This window comes from Macrosteles quadrilineatus, unplaced genomic scaffold, assembly GCF_028750875.1.
Source record: "Macrosteles quadrilineatus isolate MER2022 unplaced genomic scaffold, UCM_ALF_1.0 Scaffold_4__1_contigs__length_99947679, whole genome shotgun sequence".
NCBI lineage: Eukaryota > Metazoa > Arthropoda > Insecta > Hemiptera > Cicadellidae > Macrosteles > Macrosteles quadrilineatus.
In genome coordinates this window covers 14605535-14628173 of record NW_026542597.1, presented here as the reverse complement: position 1 = coordinate 14628173, position 22639 = coordinate 14605535, and the positions used below count along the sequence as shown (strand labels likewise).

At 35.3% G+C, this 22639-nt stretch overlaps 1 protein-coding gene across 8 annotated transcripts in view; it reads left to right on the top strand.

The window, feature by feature from the left end:
* Positions 1–22639, top strand: part of LOC128991700 (putative sodium-dependent multivitamin transporter) — a 41528-nt gene that overhangs the window by 5554 nt on the left and 13335 nt on the right. Inside the window, exons 2-4 of one of the 8 annotated variants that reach the window (XM_054414799.1) lie at positions 11166–12459; positions 16608–17052; positions 21404–21525. In XM_054414799.1, the coding sequence (XP_054270774.1) occupies positions 16608–17052; positions 21404–21525 (567 nt within the window). In that variant the 5' untranslated portion in view covers positions 11166–12459. The other 7 variants (XM_054414801.1, XM_054414800.1, XM_054414804.1 and 4 more) reach the window with 7 other exon arrangements.

Here is a 22639-nt window from a genome sequence, read left to right as displayed (position 1 = left end):
TGCTGGTCCAAACATTCAGCCTGTACCTATCTCTTTTAGATTCAATACACCCCTCCCCCGACTCCACCTAGTCTACTCACTAATTTTACTAACTAAAATCCCTACTTTCAAATTAATTAGGCCTTAGTTAAAATTCACCTTAATCCGATGCACATGATGTGGATTTCCTGTAGCCTATTCCCGTTGGAAATTTCTTAACCAATCACATTATTATCACCCATCTCCCAATAGGACGAGATACTATTTTCTTTTTCAATTATCAGAGTGTGTGTCTAATGTTCATCTAAAAACTAAAATTCCTTTTTTGGATAACCAGAGAGAAAATGAGTAAAAAAGTTCTAATGATTTGATAAGCTAACCAAGATGAAATCTAATGGTAGGCATGAACCAAAATAATAAGCACATTGTATTCCAATTTCTAGTTTAAAGACCTTGGCACTATTAAAAATTAGGTTATGGTTATATAAAACAAAAATTATCCTAAAAATAATGTTATTATAGTAAACCTTCAATAGTTGAACATTCGATAGTTCGACACTCCTTGTGGTTTGACGCGGGCTGATCTATTTCGTCAAGTGATATTTAATGGTTACTATTGTGATGTGGGCTGACTTGAACATTAATTTGTCATTTATTGTTGACTTGAGACTTAACTAATGAACAGTGAAATTGTTGGGTTGTCGGATTTTTATCACCCTGGAACTTTACCCCCTGGGCGAACATAACGTCACAAACCAGGGGGTAAAATTCCGGCTGCAAACTTTTGAGTTTCGTGACATCAGTTTGATGGATTAAACGCGGAATTAAAGGTATATTTTCACGGTTGTGAATTTAATCAAAACACATCAAATTATAAAAACCTAAAGTGTACGGGCCGTAATTTTACCCCCGGACTTTTACCTCCTTCATGAGGTAAGCTCAAAATGTACAGCCCGGATTTTTACCCCTGTAATTTTACCCCTGTAATTTTACCCCTGTAATTTTACCCCTGTAATTTACCCCCGTAATTTTACCCCCTGGATTTTTACCCCCGGAATTTTACCTCCTGGCCAGATATATAAATGAGTGAAAATGGTTAGTTATCTTCATTCAGTTTTTATTTAATAGTAAACGTTTCATTATTAAGTAGCCTAACATCAACTAATGAAAGAGGTTTTTAATTTTAATTTTGAGATTCAAGTATCAGGATTCGACCTTTGAAGCTAACTTTTGGTTAATATGACGTATAAACAAACATCAGAATGGTAATTGATTCGAAGATTTCTTAAACGTTTTATTATACAACCCACAACAATGTTTTTTGTTTGTATTGTAACAATAACAAAATATGCCTTGTTGTTTCTTTACGAAGAAATGTTCACCCAATTATCATTTAAATAAGATACTCAGTTTATTTTACATACTTATTAACCAACAGTTGGCCCCAAACGCAAATCCCGAACATCAAAATTAAACAGCGAATTCTGTTTACTTAGAAGAGGTTACAAAATAAATAAATAAAGATAGGTTACTTAATAATAAAATGTTTACAATTAAATACAAACAGAAATAGGAAAATCAATCATTCCTAATAACTTTAATATCCGGCCAGGGGGTAAAATTCCGGGGGGTAAAATTCCAGGCGTATAAATCCGGCCTGTACATCTTCAGCTGTCTAAACGCTAGTTATATGGACAGGGGGTAAAATTCAGGTTTTTATTGCTAACGCTCCATCTATTTTCTTCCAAATCCGCGGGGATGAAATTCCGCCCGCGAACAAACTTTTGAGCACTCTGGTTACTACGTCATTGTGACATCAGCATTGCCCAGGGGGTAAAATTCCATGGGGATAAAATTCCAGCAACCCAAATTATGAAGCTTTTTAGTACTTTATAAATTTGGGTAATTTCTGTATGAGGCTTGTGTTTTTACTTTTCTGTATAAACTCCATTAATTAAACTCCCTATAGTTCGACATTTCGATAGTTAGACATCCACAAAGTGTCGAACTATCAAGGTTCCACTGTAACTATTCAGTTTGATTGTTAGGAAAGTGGCTGATACAGGTTTTGTCAACAATCTTGACATTTTGAAGATTGATGAACTTATCTTTACAATAGGTTGTTACGTTTGAAGTGCAAATTGTTTTATCCTTTTATAACCGACTTCTTACTGATAGTAAATTATCTGCCTCTCGAAGGAGTATAAAGTGATACTATCTTGGTGAAAGTATGTGTTAAAAAATATTTATAAGTAGCCAAGTTTATTTTCGTGTTTGAATCGGGTTGACTCTCGCCAGATTTTATGTAAGTGCCGATTCTATTACAATCAGGATAATATTACAATTTAATCTATAACCATCCAAAAATGAGCCCACCTATGAATTTTTTTCCTTTCTTTGTTTTGACCTGTCGTGCTCTGTGTTTTCATTGACTTAATAATGCCTATATGAATCATTCTCTTACTTCAAAAACAGTAGAATCAAAAATTTTTAAACAAGGTTTGGGTAGGGGCATACACAGTAACATAAGGCGAGGTAAAAAGTAGGAAAGTGCATTATTTAAGGTTTGACTATCAAAGAATCCACCTATCTCGCCAACTATCATCAGAGAGGTTTAATGTTGTATTAGGTGTGTCTCTACCACAAAACTGAGCTACCAGAGGGATGGATTCCTCATGTGTTGCACCACAGAAAACGTACTACTATAACCCAGAATGCCAACCGTGTGGTAAAAAGCATTAAGCGGTTTGAGAGAGCTTTGCCTGTCAATCCGTAGGCAGCGCCACCAGCGTTGCCATGCAATAGCATAGCAACGCTGGTGGCGCTGCCTACGGATTGACAGGCAAAGCTCTCTCAAACCGCTTAATGCTTTTTACCACTCGGTTGGCATTCTGGGTTATAGTAGTACGTTTTCTGTGGTTGCACTTAGCGGTGAACTAAGTGGTGCTATAGGATTTAAACCCTCAATTTATAGTGCTGGCCTTGGACCGCTTGATCAGTCACTTAACAGCAAACAGTCTATAGCACTAACTGGTAAAAAAAACCCAGAAGCTTAGTAGTTTAAAATCTGATTGACTTGGTTGCAAAGCATGTTAGTATAACTTCTTGTGTTTTATTTAGTCTTACTCTGATATAAAGATCCATGTAGGTTTGGTTTTAAAGGGGAAAGCATATTAAATGTAGAATTTACTCTAAAACTCATGAATATCAAATTAAATTGAAACAGAATAGAAAACTAGTGTTTAATTTAATCAAGTAAAAACACTAAAACAATAATCTTCTATTATTTAAAACGCAGTTGTAAGTCTGTTTTCTCAGTCATTACTGGACCGATCTACAAGATTTATGTCTCAAATTAAAAGGGATAGTGTGTAGATTTGCCGAACTTCCTTAGAATTTACGTTTTTTCTAAGGGCTACGACCTACAGCCCTTCAATGGTCGAGTCAATACAATTCTTATTGAAGAATATAATACACAGTTTATAAATTATTCGTCAGCTGTTTAATGTTTGTCAGACATTTGTTATTATTTTGATAACCTCACTTTCTGTATGTAATTATTAATCTAGGAGTTTCTGTTTATAAACACACGTTTTTGATCAAGGAAAAGTGTATTTGTTAACTTTTCATAACACAATTTATTATTTATAAACGTATTTGATCATAATTTGTATGTTTTGGTGTAAATATTGTATTTTTGAAATGTTTTAGTTTTCCTGTGTAGTAATCTGAAGGAAAGTGGTAGCCTAATTGTGTTTAAGTTTGAGTATGGAATGTGAAATAATACCCATAGTAGGGGACGGAAACTTATTGTTTTGATCAATATAATTTATTCTCTATAGCCACCAGAACAATCATAGGGAAATCCGCTTGCAAGTTGTACAGAAACATACAAACATTTTATCGTAACTGATTAATCTTACTCAAGATCAGTGTTTGACGTTCAGCAGTACCTACCAAATTTTACCTTCTCTAGATATGGTACACAGGAATACCAAACTACTATTATTCAGTGAACTATACCCTAACTACTTTTTATATATTTTTTTTCAAGTACACAGGGAAGTTGCTTGAGAAACTGTGACTTACGATTTCAGTTCTGGCAAAGAAGTATGTGACTTGATGTTTAATGACAATGTTGACTCGGGTAATATTAGCGTTATAAAACTTTATCAATAACCCCAGGGTGTGAAAAGTACAAAAAGAAAAAGAAAAAGTAATCATTAACCAGGCATAAATTATTCTCCTTATGTTGTCGGAAGGAGAAGGTAAAATGAGCTCCTTATCAGCATTTTGAGTTTATGGAAAATCAACAGCGACTATGAACAAAGTATTATGGGTCAAAAGAAACAAAAAAATATTTGAGTAATATAATATCATACAAATCTGCATTTGAAATGGCGAGTTCTAAGTCTCACTTGAATCAACATCTTTCTGGTAGTCTATATCATTTTAAGATCCGGGACTCCTTTTACCATCGGATTGGACCGTTAATACCCTCTAACATTGAACAAAGTATGCCCAACTTTATATATACGATGTAAACACAGCTGTTACTCACAGAATGGGTCAAAGATTCGTGAAATGTGACCAACTGCTGATGTGTGATTTACATGTAAGTATGTATGTGACTATCTTTATTCCATACAACAAATGTAATGAAAAAAAAAAACAACGAATACAGGAATATACTTGAACAAATTATCTCCTTATCATAAGTAGCTGCTTCTTAGGTAATCAGCATTGCACAGTTCGTATAAGCCTACTATTTATTTTTCAAATCTATATAATTAATACGCTACATGAAACTTTGTCGGTTAAACTCCTCCGCCATTTCTTAACCGATTTTATCCATTGACGTCTCATTGGAAAGAGCGTGTCGCGTAGATTTGCAAACTGGCCTTAAGGCGGTTTCACACTGGCGTCCGCGGACGATAATTTCGTCCGCGGACGGATGAAATGATTCGGATGGATGCTACGCACCCCCTTCACATTGCGAGCTACGTTTCAAGCGTCCACTCATTCGCGCATGCGCATAGGGAAGTTGGCAATTCCTACTACAATCATAGATTAAACATACTTCCTCTTACAACTCAGTGGAGGTGTGCAAAATGTCTGAGCCTTCTGTCCCATGTTGTCAACCCGGATTTTCTGTTCTGTGGCTTGATTCAAGTAGTGATGATAGTGACGACGAGGTTGTACTTTTGTACTCATTATCAAAAAGGAGAAAGTGGGTTCACCCGATTAACAGTAAGCGGCAGCGATTTGGTGAATCATTGTAATAATGCAAATAATCATAGTAATACAAATCATTGTAATAATGATTTACTGTACAGTAATTCGTATAAATATACATGGTTATTGGTTAGGATACTTTATTTTCTTTGTAATCTCTTTGGAGTGTAGTCGCAATTTCCAACCAAATTTTATCTTTCTCTTGTTGATCTCTATAAATTTCTATAGTTGTATCCCAGATAACTGGGTAGGCACGGACAGCCTCAATTAATTCAGCCATAACAAACAACAAGGGAGGACACAAAACAACAACTAGATGAATACTATGACTGTAAACACAAACTACTAAACACTGTGATGCGAGTGACACATGCCTCGCTGAGAGCTACACGTGGTTTGGTGCTCTGTCTGCGCATGCGCGAGGGCGTGATCGTCCGCGGACGTTTTAGAAAAATCGCTCCCAGAGCGATTCCGCCAAATCGTCCACGGACGAATTTCTGCATCCGCGGATGGACGCTACGTTTCAATGGGCGGTGTGAACGGTCCCATCTGATAACATGGGCAGCGATTTATTTTCGCATCCGTCCGCGGACGAAGAAATCGTCCGCGGATGCCAGTGTGAAACCGCCTTTACATTTTTGAAAAAGTCTCTTGGGCTCTGCCCCCAGTGGCTTTGAAAGTTCCCATGTTATCCTTATGAAGAACATAATTGTTTACATTTTGATCAGCTGTATAATTTAATTGCTGTTATTTATTTTTCAATTCAATGAAACGCATTGAGTACATTTATTTACTATTTGAGTTTGTGTAAACATAACCCCCAAGACGGATCGTGTTAGTATGGTTGTATCTTAAATTTGTATATTTATCGATGTTTTGTGTCGCTATGACGGATCGTGTTAGCATGATCGTAACTTAAATTTGTGCATTTATCGTTGTTTTGTGTAGCTATAATTTGTTTATTTGTTGTTTTATTCTTTTAAATGCCTCCGACGTGACGAAACGACACATAGACAGGAGGTGTAATCGTGATAACGACCGCAGCTACAGAACAGTGGCGTAATAGGCTTAACTCATCACAGGGGACGACCGCGCCGAAGTTGGACAACGACACACGCGGACAACGATAAGGTTGGACAGATTAAGTTTCCAGGATTGTCGTTTGCGTGCAACGTTAAACTTGGACACTTTTGAATGTGTCCAGTTTCGTCGTTGTCTGCTTTTATCGTTGTCTGATTGAGGCGGTGTCTGTTTTTATTGTAGTCCACGTTTACCGTTGTCCAACTTCGACATCGTCCCCTTCACAGTCAGCACCTCACCCTGGACAATCTCAACTATTAGGTTACAAATGCACCCTAACACTACCCCAAAACGACTTTTCGTTCTCAATTGGCCCTCTATCAATGACCTGTGTTGCCTGTACAGCGAGGCATTTTGAGAAGGAGAAAACCGGCCGGAATGCTTTAGGTTTATCAATAACGAAGATAAACATGGTCTGAGTTACACACCGGTAATCTTTGAGTTGACTCTCTTAAACTCATTGTAACTATGACTGTTATTCGTTTTGAAATAACTCCTATAATACTTTGCAACATGTACACTCGAATTAATATTAACCATTCATTTGGTTAAACTAATATATCGATTTGATTAACATAAAATAGTTTATACAGGCAAACTATCAGTTCTATTTCATGTAATAAGTTAAGCAGCCCCTAAATAAAATACAAAGATAAACAGTAGGCTATTTGTTAATTATTATGTCTTTTATTGCTGACAATATTCCCTTGGCAGAGCACGGGCGGTTAACTAGTCAAATATAAAAACATACGACTTTAATAAAAATAATAGTCACATGCTTCCTTTGAATATACAGATCATGAGTGAAAGTCCATCAGGTTTTACCATTTTAGGTACCCAACCGATATATTGACCTTTGCCCAACTTTCAATGTTCTCATAGTTGTCAATTTCTAAAAAGTTTATTAAATCAAAAATTTCTGACGTAGCTGATAGTCTAGGTAAAAGCTCGGGTCACACTAAGCTAGCATCAGCGGCAAACTGAAAGAAGCCGCTACTGTCAGCTTAATGGGACCACAACATTCGCAGCTGACATTGCCAGCCAGCGAGTATTTGTCAGCGGCTGGCAAAGTCGGACATGTTCAACTTTTGGTAGTGAGGCGGCGGCGACTAGAGTTCACGTGATCACTCGCACTCGCTGTGCCAGTCAGCAGCGTAGTCTGACCACCTCTAGAAGCGTGCCAGCGGCAACCAAAGATAATTTTCAACTTGATTTTATACAAAAGCACCAGTGTGTGTGTGTGTTTTTTGTTTTTTAATTCGAGGTTTAAATAATTCTAGCAATTCTTGGAATGTATGTGGTGACATTCGTAAAACATTTTTACAGGCCTATGTCTCTGATTCCTCTTTTTTATTTTTTGCAACCGGCATGCAGAAGCTCCTAACTGCTCTATTTTTTTGTATGTAAGGCTTGGTCCACTAACGCCTCTTCTCGCGGTTAACATTTTTAAATAAAGTTCTTTCTCTTTCACACACATCCTTAAAAATCGATTAAGTGCTAGTTTATAAGGACCCAAGCACGAAATGGCGACAAGAACTGAGCTTTAAACTAGGCAATTAAAAGTAGAAATTTGTAGCGTAGAAATGACTTAGCTTAAGTGGTCGGGAAGCAGGTTATTGATTTCTTAAATTTATTCCAAAACTATGCCTGCTTGTGGGACGTTTCATCATAGTAGTAGGAACGTCAAGAAGCAGCTTACAGTTGAGTTGTTGCATTTTCAAAACCAGTTCTCACATATCCTCAATAATCACTTAAGTATTCATTACGAGGTCCCACGGACGCTGGTCATTAGCGGCTGACAAGCAGCCTAGTGTGACACGTGCTTAAGAGCATGGACAAGAAAAATAAATATAGACTGTCAGCCATGCTGCAGTTACCATGGTTACCATAGGTTCCGGCGCACACGGTTTGGAGAATACAATTACAGTTGTATTGTTAAATTCTTTTATCAAACATGTTACAAATAACATGGACACTCAACTGTGATAGTATCTTTAAAAACTGTTGCTATTAAGCTAATCTAAATTGTTCATAGTACAATTATCGATTCCTACGATTTACATTTTACTCCCGACTGCATACTTTTTAGGTAAATTCTAGAAATATTTTGTTCCTGTAAATGAGCTCCATAAGGCAAACAATCCTGATTAAAAGGCCTCACACATGTTGGTGGCCAGAATTTCATCCTTCAGCATCTGTTTATAGTGACACTAACATGGAAGAATCAGGATAAAATACACGGAGTAGTTGTAATACACGTCAGATCTACTCCCGATTTAAATAACATTAGGGGGTGATGCTAGCTTAGTGGTTGGATTTTGGTACTGGAGGGTCGGGTTCGATTCCCGGCACGTCCACAATACATATGATCGGTTTAGACAGCTTCCCATAGAAGCGTTATTTAAGTACGCTGTACATTGCCTCTCCTGTAAAAATACATTGCCTCTCCTGTAAAAATACATTGCCTCTCCTGTAAAAATACATTGCCTCTCCTGTAAAAATACATTGTCTCTCCTTTTACCGCTAAAGCCAGCTGATCAAGGGTCAATTTATACCCATACAAGTTGCCGTTTTGTCTCACCCTACCCTGATATTGGGGTTGAGCTAATGTGGTCTTCATCTTTAGTTCTCTTTACAACTTTTTATTTTGCCTTTTGTAACCCTGCCTTTCTGGCCCACAGTGGGAACTCACAGCTTGCAAAGCCCTGTCAATAGTGGACATTCAAGAAATCGAGGCAGCTTAGCATTAAGTCCTCATAAATTGCACCTTTTTGAAAAGAAACCCAAATACGCCAATACAAAATTAAATATCAAAAAATTTAAAAACAAAACTATTTAATTCATTTGATGAATTGTAATTTACTTCTCTTTCCCTACTGATCAAAGTATATATTCTAAATTTATTGAGCAGAGCGAAGCGAAGCTCTTATACTACACTCCTGCTTTTGTTTTACAACAGCTGAAGCGATCTGCATAAAATTTAACACAGTCACATTACCCAACCACGGGAAGGTATAGATCTGAAATGATACAAATCGGACCACAAAGCTTTTCCCTACATGGATTTAAACTTTTAGAAATTTAACATGGGCCTTATGAATTAATTGGTCATCATGATTATTTGCGAGATAACAATAAAAAGGTAAACAAGAGTCGAAACATATGTTAGTCAACGAATCATCTAAAATAGCACATTATAAATGCCGAAGAGAGAAAAAGAGAAGAACAATTGGATTAATATCATTGAGCATAGTTTACCACAAAATGAATAAACCAATAATAAGAGTCCCCGTAACTAGGCTGATGTACCATTGACTTCAAATACTCCAAATAGCCATTCCATTTATGTGAACCAAATATAGACCTACCACTGAGTTTGGAAGTAGACTTTCCATTTACGTGAATAAAAAAAATTAACCATTGACTTAGGATACTGAAAGTATAGTGTAATATGAGTGGCGCGATCTTGTAGTCTTGTTAGTGACTAAGGCCGTCATATTCCTTAGACACAGCTGTTAATTAATAGCCCACACAGCTAATGGTAACTAAGGGACCTACAGTTTTTAGTGGAATCCGAACCACATTTTTGCCTTGGTATTAACAAATGGGTCTTATTATCAGGATAGTGCTGCAGATAGTCGTAGTACTCACTAGTGCGGACGTTAATCCACTCAGGGAGTATCGTATCCACAGTGCATGCCTATAAAAATCCACAATTTGTGACCTAGTAGCTGGATTACAGGACGTTGCCACCGTCCTAGTCTCCGCTAGCTCTGCTCAATATTACAAGCAGACAACTGCATTGTAGATAATTTTAATTGAATTGAATTTTGGTATGTTTCAGATATTTAAAATTATGCCTTTTAAATACATTTTGCCTGTAAGCGATGTGTAGTAGAGTAACTTACCCTCTCCAAAGCAAACCTGCAGACTAGGTGAATTTCAATTCTGGTTGGATTTTAACTCATATACTTCCATAATCAAGTCATATTATTTATTCTCTATTTAAATAACATTAGACCAGTGCTTATGTTATGTTAACCGGTGCTTAGGATTGCTGTTACGGGGAAGGAAAAAGTGTGTTTTTATTACATGTATATACTTAGATGAAATAAATAAATTTGATGAAAATATTTGCAATAACAAGCAAATCATATCAGTTTTCTTTTTCCTCTTAAGAATTACATGGAAATAGTTTTCTTTTTCTTCTTAAGAATTTCATAAACAATTTTAAATTTAGCTTACAGTTTTTGAAAATTTCTGTATAACAAATTTAATTGTACAACAATGATATATTATACAAAATTGCTCATTAGCTGTAATAGAAATTTGACATTTCCATGTTTTGAGGGTAAAAGTTTGAAAAAACCAATTTTTGAGAAACTTAAAAACTCCATAACACCTAATTTCCATGGCCCATTAGACTTGGCAGTTTGCAAACTCATCTACGTTTTTCCAGCCCTACACATTCATGCAGAATTTCATCAAAATCAGACCAAAATTACTCGAGCTATTGTGTTTATCGACACTCACACACATATCCTATACTCTTATATGAGCAATATTTGCTTTTACATGTATGTATGCTAGTATACTTGCAAAGAAATCTCAATAACGGCTTCGAAGATTTCCTTCAAATGCTGTAAATAGTTTGTTTCTGGCCTTAAAACGTGATTTTAGACAGCCACTACCTCAGGAATATTTGAATTTCGCTACACAACTCATTTGAAAATTTAAAATTTTAATATTGGCCATGTTACTATGTTGGTTGATCAAAATAAAAAAAAGTTAACATAAGACTTTTAACATGTGTTTATAAAAGGCCTTCCAATTCTATCCAAATCTATTCATCCTCTCATCTTGAATTGCAGATGAGTGGAGTGGATAAAGCGGTTTGTTACATCTGTGGCAAGGAGTTAATGAACATAAAGTGCTGTAACCGTCATATAAAACGCATTCACAACGTTAACACCATTGGCGAGCCTGTGGAACCAGCAGAGAAGGTAACTTGTGTTACATGTGGAAAACAGTACAGTCAGAAAAGCTCTCTACAACGGCACAATGACGCTGTTCATAATGTAAACAGCAAGAAATCCTTGCCCAAGTTGAAATGTGATACGTGCGATTATGAAACTATTTTCAAATCTAATTTGCGACGTCATTTAATGAAGACACACCAAAACAAAAATCCGAAAAGTCTTAGAAAATTTATATGTTCAATGTGTCCTTCCAATTTTAGTAATCTGAGGTCCCTCAAGTACCATGAAAAAACTAAGCATATGCTCGGGACAAAAAAGTATCCCAAGAGGAAATGTCCGTTGTGTGATTATGTTTCATATGAAATAAGAAAATCAGTAATTTACAAACATTTTGAGACAAAGCACAACATAGTGATGAATTGGCAAACACACAATTTTAACTCTCAGGAGGATTTCAAGCTGTGGAAGAGGAGTGTTGAACAAGAGAATGCCGTGTATTACATGGCAAAATTTCGGTCTGAGAAGGATTTATACTACACTTGTAACAGAAGTGGAAACTTTGTTAGTAAAAGTTCTAATATCAGGAAACTGAAGTCTTCAGGTTCATGTAAAATAAATGGATTCTGTCCATCCGCTATGTTTGTAAATCAAGAAAGTGACAGTGTTGTTGTTAAATATTTACCAGTACATGTGGGTCACGAAAAAGATCCAATGTACTTGAGAATATCCCTAGGAGGTCTCGGATGTGGTAGAAAGTACAAACGAGCGATGAGAGAAAGAAGAGAAAGAGAAAAATCAAAAATAAAAGAAACACTTGTTGAAGAGAATGCTTTTATAGTTGCTGTAATTGGAGACAATGACATAATCTCAAATGAAGTGGTGATAGAAGAAAATAAAGTGGTGATAGAAGAAAAGGAAGTGGTGATAGAAGAAGGCATCGTTCAAGAAATCAACGGAGAAGCAGATATAGATAATGTTGCCTCTGAACCTGATAGTTACACTGAAGATCACGATACAACGCTGTATTTAAAAAAAGTCAAGTTGTTCCAGGAGTTTCGTGAATTTGAGGGGTTCTTACAGAAAAATTTAACATCAATCGAACAGATTGAATATGTGAGAAGAGAAATAGTCAAAATAGTAACGGATATTAACGTGTCAAATTCAGCAGTAAATATTAAATAAAAAGGTAATTGTCTGAGATTAAAAATGCTAATATGGAGTTTGATTTTTGTGTCATCTTTATTGCTAATATTTGATGTCTGCCTTAAAACTACAATAAAATAAAACTCAAATCTAGGCCTTGTTAAACTAATACCTCACGATGTTTGTTCTTTTGCTTTTTCGTACTCATGGATACTTATTTTCTCTTTCTACTTTGTCACACTTGCTTTAATCTCTCTTTTTTAAATACATTTTTTTGTTTACATGTTTACAAATTTTCCACAACATTCCAGTAAATTATATCTTAGATATAATTTTGTGTCTTTCAATCTTTCCTCATTTTTCCTACCCAAAGCTGTAATTAAGTCTCAAAAAGTTTAACTATATTTACATATTAAACATAACCTCAAAACCCTTTAAGCCCCAAATGCTAATGTGTCAGATTCCATAAATCTTGCAGTGAGACGTGTACTTAAACTATTTTTAACCTACATGACCTTTTTGATACAGTCTGGTAGTAGATAAGAACTACAAACAAGTTAAAAACAACTTGGGGCTTGTTGTTAAGCAGTGTTGTTACAGTTTGTATAATGAAACCTATCTCTTAACTGGGTCTATCTGGGACTAACCTTGGCCTTGAACCATTTCCAAGTCTCTAGGCAGTCGGAGGGTTCAATAGGTCTACCTGGCCAAGCAGTCTTAAAGGTTTTAATCCTGTCTTGGTCTGATCTAGTGTATCTAACTTATGATGAGTTCAGGCCTACATACCTGAGGAGGTGGCCTTCCTTAAATGTGGTCAGCTAGGGTGGAAGTTGATAAGAGGTGCCTTTATAGAGTTGCACTTTTAAATAAAATTTTAGTTAAAGGATTTAGTTCTCGTACAACAACCACCATGTTCAAAATGCTTTAGTATTTAATATATCTTGAGTGTTATAAGCCAATTTCCCATATAGGGAATAAGCTATTACCGTAGGTCTCATGGTAATACCTGTGCCCGGGACCGATTTAGTTTTTTTTTGGTCCCCAGAAGCAAACATGTGTCCGTTAGCACGATAACTCAAGCAAAAATTATCCGACTTTGATGAAATTTGGTGTTAAGGTGTAAACCTACATGTATTCAAACAAGTTTGCGAACCAGCATGATTGAACTATGGGAACAGGGGTTTATGGGGGGTTTTATAGAGTAAAAATGGGGTTTCTTAATTTTTCACCCTGAAAACATAAAATTTTGCAATTTCTTTCCAAACTATTTTGTAGAACTAAAAAAAAAACAAATAATTTAGTATATTGAATCATTGTTGTATGCCTAATGGTTACAGGAAAGATCCCAAAAAAGTGTCAATTTAAAATTACTATGTTATTCTTTATGGAGAATAGGCTAAATAAACTGTTATATCTTGCTTGTCTATGGACTTATTTTAAAGACATTTTGAAATTTTGTTTACTTTGTACTAAGCTATCAGTATTTCAATAAAAACCCCTATTTTCTTCCCTGTAGCAGCAAAACCTTTGTACTCATTAAAATTAATGATATTTAAATAGGAAATAAATCTGAAAATTTTAAGGGAATAATTTAGTGGAATTCCAGGCAGGTAGATGGAAATTCACTTAGTCTGCAGGTTTGCTGCGGCGGGGGTATATAACCATTGATTTTAATAATGAAGTAGACATCCTATCTGTCAAACCAGCTGTACCAGTTTACTCGTAAAAAAAGAATAACTGAGTATGTCTCGACTTTGGGCCCTTTTACCTGTGTTAGTTCTGTAGGGAAAGGGGAACTGACTTAATATTTCCCTAACCAAAGGTGGCAACCCTCTATAGAAGTTGTCTTCTTTCAGTTTTCCACACTGTGATTTAGACATAAAAGAAGTCATCGTTCACAATAACATATCTTTCAGTTGGTGTTGTTGAAAAATTTGTGTATAAGAAAAGAAATAATATTTTATAGCAGTAAACTCGGTCATCCAAACCAATTTATTCTAAAACTAAGTCAAACATTTGAATGGGACAAACCCAGTTAGGTATCTACAGAGATACATTTAAAATTATGCCTTTTAAATACATTTTGCCTGTGAGTGATGTGTAGTAACTTACCCTCGCCACAGCAAACCTGCAGACTAGGTAAGTTTAAATTCTGATTGGATTTGAATTAAAATACTTGCCATAAACAAGTCATATTATTTATTCCATATTAGCAGGTTCAGTTCCAGCCGTCACACTCCTCTGTATGTAAAGTCTCTCTCCACACGGTAGTGAGTGTGTTAAATAACATTAGACCAGTGCTTATGATATAAGATTTGGTTAAGGAGTTTATGTTAATCGGTGCTTAGGATTGCTGTTACGGGGAAGGAAAAAAGTGTTCTTTGATCAAATGTATATACTTGGATGAAATAAATAAATTCGATCAAAATCTATCTATATAAATAAAATTAGAGTTTTGTCTGTACATTGCTTAGAATAATGAACTTTTTGGTTATTTTTACATTTCATAGGTCAGAGAAACTGAATAAAACCTTATCTCAATTTCTGTCTGTCTGTCTGTCTGTCTGTCTGTCTGTCTATCTGTCATTCTCTTGGTAACGCTAAAATACGCACTTTATTACAACTACTCCTCAATAACTATAGCACTGTCCCGCCTGAAACTTATTTTCCAAATACTATACATATATGAGATGGTTTTAGACGTATTTCATCGAATATGAGACAGTTAGATATTTAACAGTAAACCCTTGAAAATCAAGTTTTTGTCGATTTTTGACGTGGAATTTGTGGAAGCCCATGTTAACCTTATGAGAAATGAAATTATTGAATCTTAACAGCTGTTTCAATTAAACAAGTTGGTTCTGTTCTGTGATGTTCAATAGCATTAAAGTTACAAGGATTACCAACAGGGTGCAGCACTAGCACTATTATTTCTTTTACATTTATGACAACAGCTAATTTGCAACCTGGAGGCGAGTGAGCGTAGCGAACGAGCTAACCTGAAGGCAAGTGAGCGTAGCGAACGAGCTAACCTGAAGGAAAGTGAGCGCAGCGAACGAGCTCCAACATACAGGTGAGTGAGCGTAGCGAACGAACTTCAACCAGGACGTGATTGAGCCATGCAAACGAGATCAGATAGTAAAAATAAAAGTAAGCCTACCGTTATAGGATCGACCGGCAGACACAGAGGTAATTTAACCTTTTATTGATTGTCATACCGATCCGGAACAACAAAAAACAACATAAAATGAAGCTATGTATAATAGTTTGGCCAGCATATCTTAAAATATGCAAACCAACTGCTGTTCTTTATATAAGAAGGTTTCAACTGAATATTATAAGATCCCCGTGCGTAGAACGGGTACACAGCTAGTATATCCATAAACAAGCAAACTATAACAGTTTTTTTTCTTCTTAAGAATGACATGGAAAATTTTAAATGTAGCTTACAGTTTTTGAAATTTTCTGCACAACAATGATATATTTTACAATATTGCTCAACGGATGTGATGGAAATTTGACATTTACATGTTTTGAGGGTAAAAGTTTGAAAAAACCAACTTTTGAGAAACTTCAAAACTCCATAACACCTCGTTCCCATGACCCATTTTTGGTAGTTTGCAAACTCATCTAGGTTTTTCCAGCTCTATACACATTCATGCAGTATTTAATCAAAATCAGACCAAAATTACTCAAGCTATTGCATTTATTGACACACACACACATATCCTATACTCTTAACTTGTATGAGCAATATTTGCTTGTACATGTATGCTTGTGTGCTTGTAAAGACATCTTGAAAACGGCCTCGACGATTTCCGTCAAATGTTGTAAATAATTTATTTCTGGCCAAAAAACACAATTGAAGACAGCGACTACTTCAGGAAAATTTGTATTTTGCTACACAACTCATTTGAAAATTAAAAATTTTGACATTGGCCGTAAGGGTTGCCATGTAACTATGTTGGTTGAACAAAATAAAAAGGAATAAATAAATGAGACTTTTAACATGTGTTCATAACAGGCCTTCCAATTTTTCTCTTTCCCTATAGGTAATTTCGCTAAAAAAAAGGGAAGTGATGTGAATAATTCTGCACTGTAAATCATATTCTTCTCAGTTTTGTTGATGAAACGTAGCATTTTGTTTTACTTGCGTATAAAACTTATTCATCTTCTCATCTTGGGTTGCAGATGAGTGGAGCGGGTAAAGCAGTTTGTTACATCTGTGGCAAGGATTTTATGAACCAAAAGTACTGTAACCGTCATATAAAACGCATTCACAACGTTCACACTATTGGCGAGCCTGCGGAACCAGCAGAGAAGGTAATTTGTGTTACATGTGGAAAACAGTACAATCAGAAAAGCTCTCTACAACGGCACAATGACGTTGTTCACAATGTAGACAGCAATAAATCCTTGCCCAAGTTGAAATGTGATCAGTGCGATTACGAAACTTTTTACAAAAGTAATTTGCAACGTCATTTAATGAAGAAACACCAAAACGAAAATCCGAATAGACAATTTAAATGTTCAATGTGTTCTTCCAAATTTAGTCACCTGAAGTCCCTCAAGTACCATGAAAAAACTAAGCATATGCTCGGGACAAAAAAGTATACCAAGAGGAAATGTCCGTTGTGTGAGTATATTTCATATCAAAATAGGAGATCAGTAATTTACAAACATTTTGAGACAAAGCACAACATAGTGATGAATTGGCAAACGCACACTTTTAACTCTCAGGAGGATTTCAAGCTGTGGAAAAGGAGTGTTGAACAAGAGAATGCTGTGTATTACATGCCAAAATGTAAGTCTGAGAAGGATTTTTACCGGTTCTACATTTGTAACAGAAGTGGAAACTATGTTAGTAAAGGTTCTAATGTCAGGAAAACTAAGTCTTTAGGTTCATGTAAAATAAATGGTTTCTGTCCATCCGCTATGTTTGTAAATCAAGAAAGTGACAGTGTTGTTGTTAAATATTTACCAGTACATGTGGGTCACGAAAAAGATCCAAAGTACTTGAGAATATCGCTAGGAGGTCTCGGTCGTGGTAAAAAGTACAGACGAGTGATGAGAGAGAGAAGAGAAAGAGAAAAATCAAAAATAAAAGAAACACATGTTGAAGAGAACGCTTTTATAGTTGCAGTAATTGGAGACAATGACATAATCTCAAATGAAGTGGTGATAGAAGAAAATGAAGTGGTGATAGAAGAAGGCATCATTCAAGAAATCAACGGAGAAGCAGATAAAGATAATGTTGCTTTTGAACCTCACAGTTACACTGAAGATCACGATACAACGCTGTATTTAAAAAAAGTCAAGCTGTTCCAGGAGTTTCGTGAATTTGAGGGGTTCTTACAGAAAAATTTAACATCAATCGAACAGATTGAATATGTGAGAAGAGAAATAGTCAAGATAGTAACGGATATTAACGTGTCAAATTCAGCAGTAAATATTAAATAAATAGGCAATTGTCTGGGATTTAAAATGCTAATATGGAGTTTGGTTTTTGTGTCATCTTTGTTGCTAATATTTGATGTCTGCCTTAAAACTACAATAAAATCAAACTCAAATCTAGGCCTTGTTAAACTAATACCTCACGATGTTTGTTCTTTTGCTTTTTCGTACTCATGGATACTTATTTTCTCTTTCTACTTTGTCACACTTGCTTTAATACTTTGGTTTCATAGATTCTGTATTTGATATTTTTTATTTGTGGTATCAAAAGCATTCTCTCTCTTTTTTAAATACATTTTTCATTTACAAGTTTTTCAAATTGTTCACAACATTCATAAGTATCGGTAAATTATATCTTAGATATAATTTTGTGACTTCCAATCTTTCCTTATTTTTCCTATCCAAAGGTAATTAAGTCTCGCTTCCGCTAGTTGCGTAATGTAAAAACGCTCTTACTACACTTGTAGGGTAAATAGCTATTAATTAATTATTGTATTTTAATAAAAAATATGATAAAACTACTAGCAGAGTACCCGTCCTTTGTACGGGGTTAGCATATATAAATATAAAATGCTTATCGCATTTATACTCAACTAAAGCTTTGTGTTTGCAATTAGAATGGACTCATTTTAATAAAATTTGCTTCTTTAAATTTACGGTTCACTATAGTATTGAACATCTACCATAGCCATGTTCCACAACTTCACCTAAACAATAGAGAAAAATAAATTATTAAAAATTCACAAAATATTAAAAAGCATTCATAAAATTAAAAATATAAACATAATTGTAAACAATCCTACTTCGACAGTTCTTATTGCATATCACAGTTTTTTTGTTGCTGCTTACCTAGTTAAAATTAGCTATTTTCATAAATGCAAAAAAAAAAACTATAGTGCTGCACCCTGTTGGTAAATCTTTTAACCTTTAATGCTTTTGCATATCATAGAACCAACTTTTTTAGTTGAAACAGCTGACTAAATTTTTTAATTCCCTTTGAGTATGAATACTCATTAGGTTAACATGGGGAATTACAGAGCCACTGGGGCGGAGCCCGAAAGGATTTTTGAGATAAGAATATGCCTATATGTTAATCGGGAATGTGAGCTATCATCATGCCAAATTTCAGCCCAATCCGTCCAGTAGTTTATGCGTGATTGAACTTCAAACAAACAAACACACAAACTTAAACATTTATAATATTAGTAAGATAAGATAATTGTAGCAGGTGACCTCAATATTAGTGTTTTAGTATCGGATAGCAGACATAGATTGTTACAACAGATGTTAGAAAGAAAAAGTATGAGGTACCTTGTCGATTTCCCAACAAGAGTTCGGAGTCAGCAATAGATAGCTTTTTGATAAAAATATTAAATTATCTAACTTAATGGTTGAAGGTCTGGTTACTTTCTTATCTGACCATGATGGACAGCTATTAAAAGTAAAATGTCAAAATTCTATGAAAACTGTAAATTTGCCAATTAAAAAAGAGTTGCGTTTAAATTTTTCTATCTATTTTTATCAGGCTTTTCCAAAAAAAATGGTTACAAAGAGAAATAAAAAACGTACATGGATAACTAAAGAAGATGAAACAACAGCATATTATTCAACTGACTAAGGAATATCGTAGTAAAAAAAGTATTAGTTTAAAAGATTGTTTACACCAGGAAAAGATTACTTATAAAAGAGAATTAAATAAGGCTAAACACAGATATTTCGAAAAAAAAAAAAAAAATTGGAAATTCCCAGAACATTCAGAAAACTGTCTGGAACATAATCAACTCTGAAGTTGGGGAAATAGTTACAAAATATGGTTGATCATTCAATGAATAAATAATATTTCCCTTACCTTTTTTTTCTATTGGATTTATTATTACTACGTTAACTGGTTTCTCTTCTTTTGGATGAACCTTTAAATATTATTAAAATCGTATTGGTGGATTTTTTGTGGTAAATACTTCCGCAATTTCATCATTGTAATACAAATTTAATTAAATCTACGCTTTTCTTTTGAGGAAAAATATCTGTGTGTTGAGGCGGTGCGTAAGAACGTAAAATGTAGTTAGAACTTCAAAGGGAGTTTCCTTCATCACGTCAGTCATCATAACGTAATTCTGTGCCAATGAAAATCCCTCAATGCATAGTTTTAAAAAAATGGTCGAAGAGTGGGGCCTTCAATTAATTTTAATGAGTACCTAGGTTTGCTGCTACAAGGAAGGTATTGAGGTGAGTTTTTATTGAAATTTTGATAGCTTAGTATAAAATAAAAAAAATTGCCAAATTTCATTAAAATGTATCCATAAATAAGTAAACTACATTAGCTTAATAATTCTCCGTAAGAATAACATGGGCATTTTGAATTTAACGTTTTTTTTATTATCTCCGCAACCGTTAGGCATACAACAACACTTCAGTATACACATTTTTTTTTAAGCTCTATGAAATGGTCTGGAAAGAAGTTATGAAATTTTATGTTTTAAGAGTCAAAAATGGGAAAAAACCTATTCTTACTCCATAACCCCATATTGATTTTTAGTTTCAATATACAGTAAAATAACTAAAAAACCAACAGATTTTGTAAATAGAAGTTGTTGTTTTTATTAGAGGTTCCGTAAAGTGCTGTACCTAGCGGAGATATAGGGAACTAGAAGTAAGAGTTGTAGAATTCATTGATAGGTAGCGCTAGAGTCAAGCGGAAATGTCAAACGGAGATAGAGTTTTTATGTTTTATTTGTTTTAAAAGGTTTGTTTATGTTTTTACGAAAGATTTGAAGATACAAACTTCAACAGATTAACATTTTTAAAGATCGTAGCTTTATGAGTAAATTGACGTTCAATGCAATGTTCTACCTAGAATGTTCTCGAGTTATAGGCGTTTTAGTAAACGGTGCCCCCCGCCATATTGCCCCCCGCCATATTGCCCCCCTCCCCCATGGGATGTCGACCACGCTGGGGGGCAACAACATGCGTTTTCGTGATCACTAGTGCCTATAACAACAATCAGAAATAAAATTGTGTTAGCCTTTCCATGCATACTCAAGCCCCTTCAGATCCTGTGTTGTTTAAAATACAATTTAAATATTTTTAGCTGTTTCATTAAAAAGTATTGAAAAATTATCCATATGGCCATAATGTTAACAAACCTGGGGAGGGAACTTTAAAGGTCACTGGGGCAGAGCCCCAAAGGGGATTTACGTTGTTTTTCTTTTGATGGCTCATTTAAAGACCAAGACCTTTATTTAGACACCTCTACCAAGCTTCTACACTCAACCGTTCTCTCAAATTAGCTGAGACAAAGTTTCCAATTAAATAAATAGATTCCTCCATGTTAACCTCATGGGAGAAAACCCAAATTTGACGAGGATCCTGCCCAAACTAATAAAGATTTCAAAAAATGAAAACCACTTTGCAAAAGTACAAATCAGGGCCATTTTTTTGCTACTTGATCGTCTAAATCGGACTAAAAATGTGGGAGGAGTTCAGTTCACAAAAATCTGCCAGTGTATTATATATATATAGATGGCTTTTTGCAGGTATTATGGAGCCTAAGACACTGGGTTGGGCAGATTATGTTGTCTTGGCCATTACTCTGTCCGTGTCTGCCTCTATTGGGATCTATTTTAGACTGACGGGTGGCCGGCAAAAAACAAACAAGGTAAAGAATAATACACTTATTGGACAAAACAAAAACAAGTCCTCAGTATCAGGTTTAAAAAATGTCATGCAAAATCTTTGTTAATAAAAGGCTTTTTATTACATTAAAAAATCTGATTCTTGTACCACGGATTTATTTTATTGGTAGTTCTTTATAAACTATATTCCAACCAGTGGCTTGTAGGGGCAATAGCCCCTAAATTCTAGTCATTATTTTCTACAAACTATCCAAAGAAAAGCAGACCCATGTTAAGAGTACTTCTTGATCAGCCTATGATGAAAAAAAATCTTGAATGGCGTATAAGTAGGGATCAGATATTTTCTGATCTGCATATTCATTCATGACATAAAGAGATCTCCATATTCATTGTCAAAATCCTTTTTCTTTAGTTTGCTAATGATATAAAACTTGTGGAATTTTCATCCCTTTATGCAGGGTTATGGGGTTTGTGCAGTCGTTAATGATGTTCTCAGCTAAGTTTTGTCCTAAGTCTAAAGATAATATATGATGTTAATTCCACCAAGAATAAGTTGGTGAGAGAGGTCATGCACAAAGCGTCTTGTCACCTAATCTGTGGAACCTGGTGGTCGACAATCTCCTGTGCGAGCTCAATGCAAGAAGACCATAAAGGTACCATTTACAAGGAAGAGAAATGTTGACATCGCTAGAGTTCAAACTTTCTTCGGTAATCAGATCCAGGTTAAGAGGGAGTTCAAGTACCTAGGAATAAGGATGGACGACAAGCTCACCTGGAACAGCCATTTGGTACATATAACGCAGCGCTCTCAGACCACACTTATGATGCTGTTGGGAAGACCTGGAGTCTAAGCCCACATATGACTAACTGGCTATACACTAGGGTTGCAAGACCGATGATGATGGTGTATGGCTCGGTGGTCTGGTGGACCAAGGTAATGCAAACGACCGCTGTAAAGATACTAGAAAAAATCCAGCGAGTGGCATGCCTTAGCACTACAGGAGCCATGAGAGGCACTCCAACTGCAGTCCTGGAAGTATTGCTAAGCCTGCCACCTCTCGGCATTATTATGAAAGGAGAGGCAAGGATGGCAGCCTACAGAATGGCTTGCAGTGGCAACTGGAAGTATAATGCCTC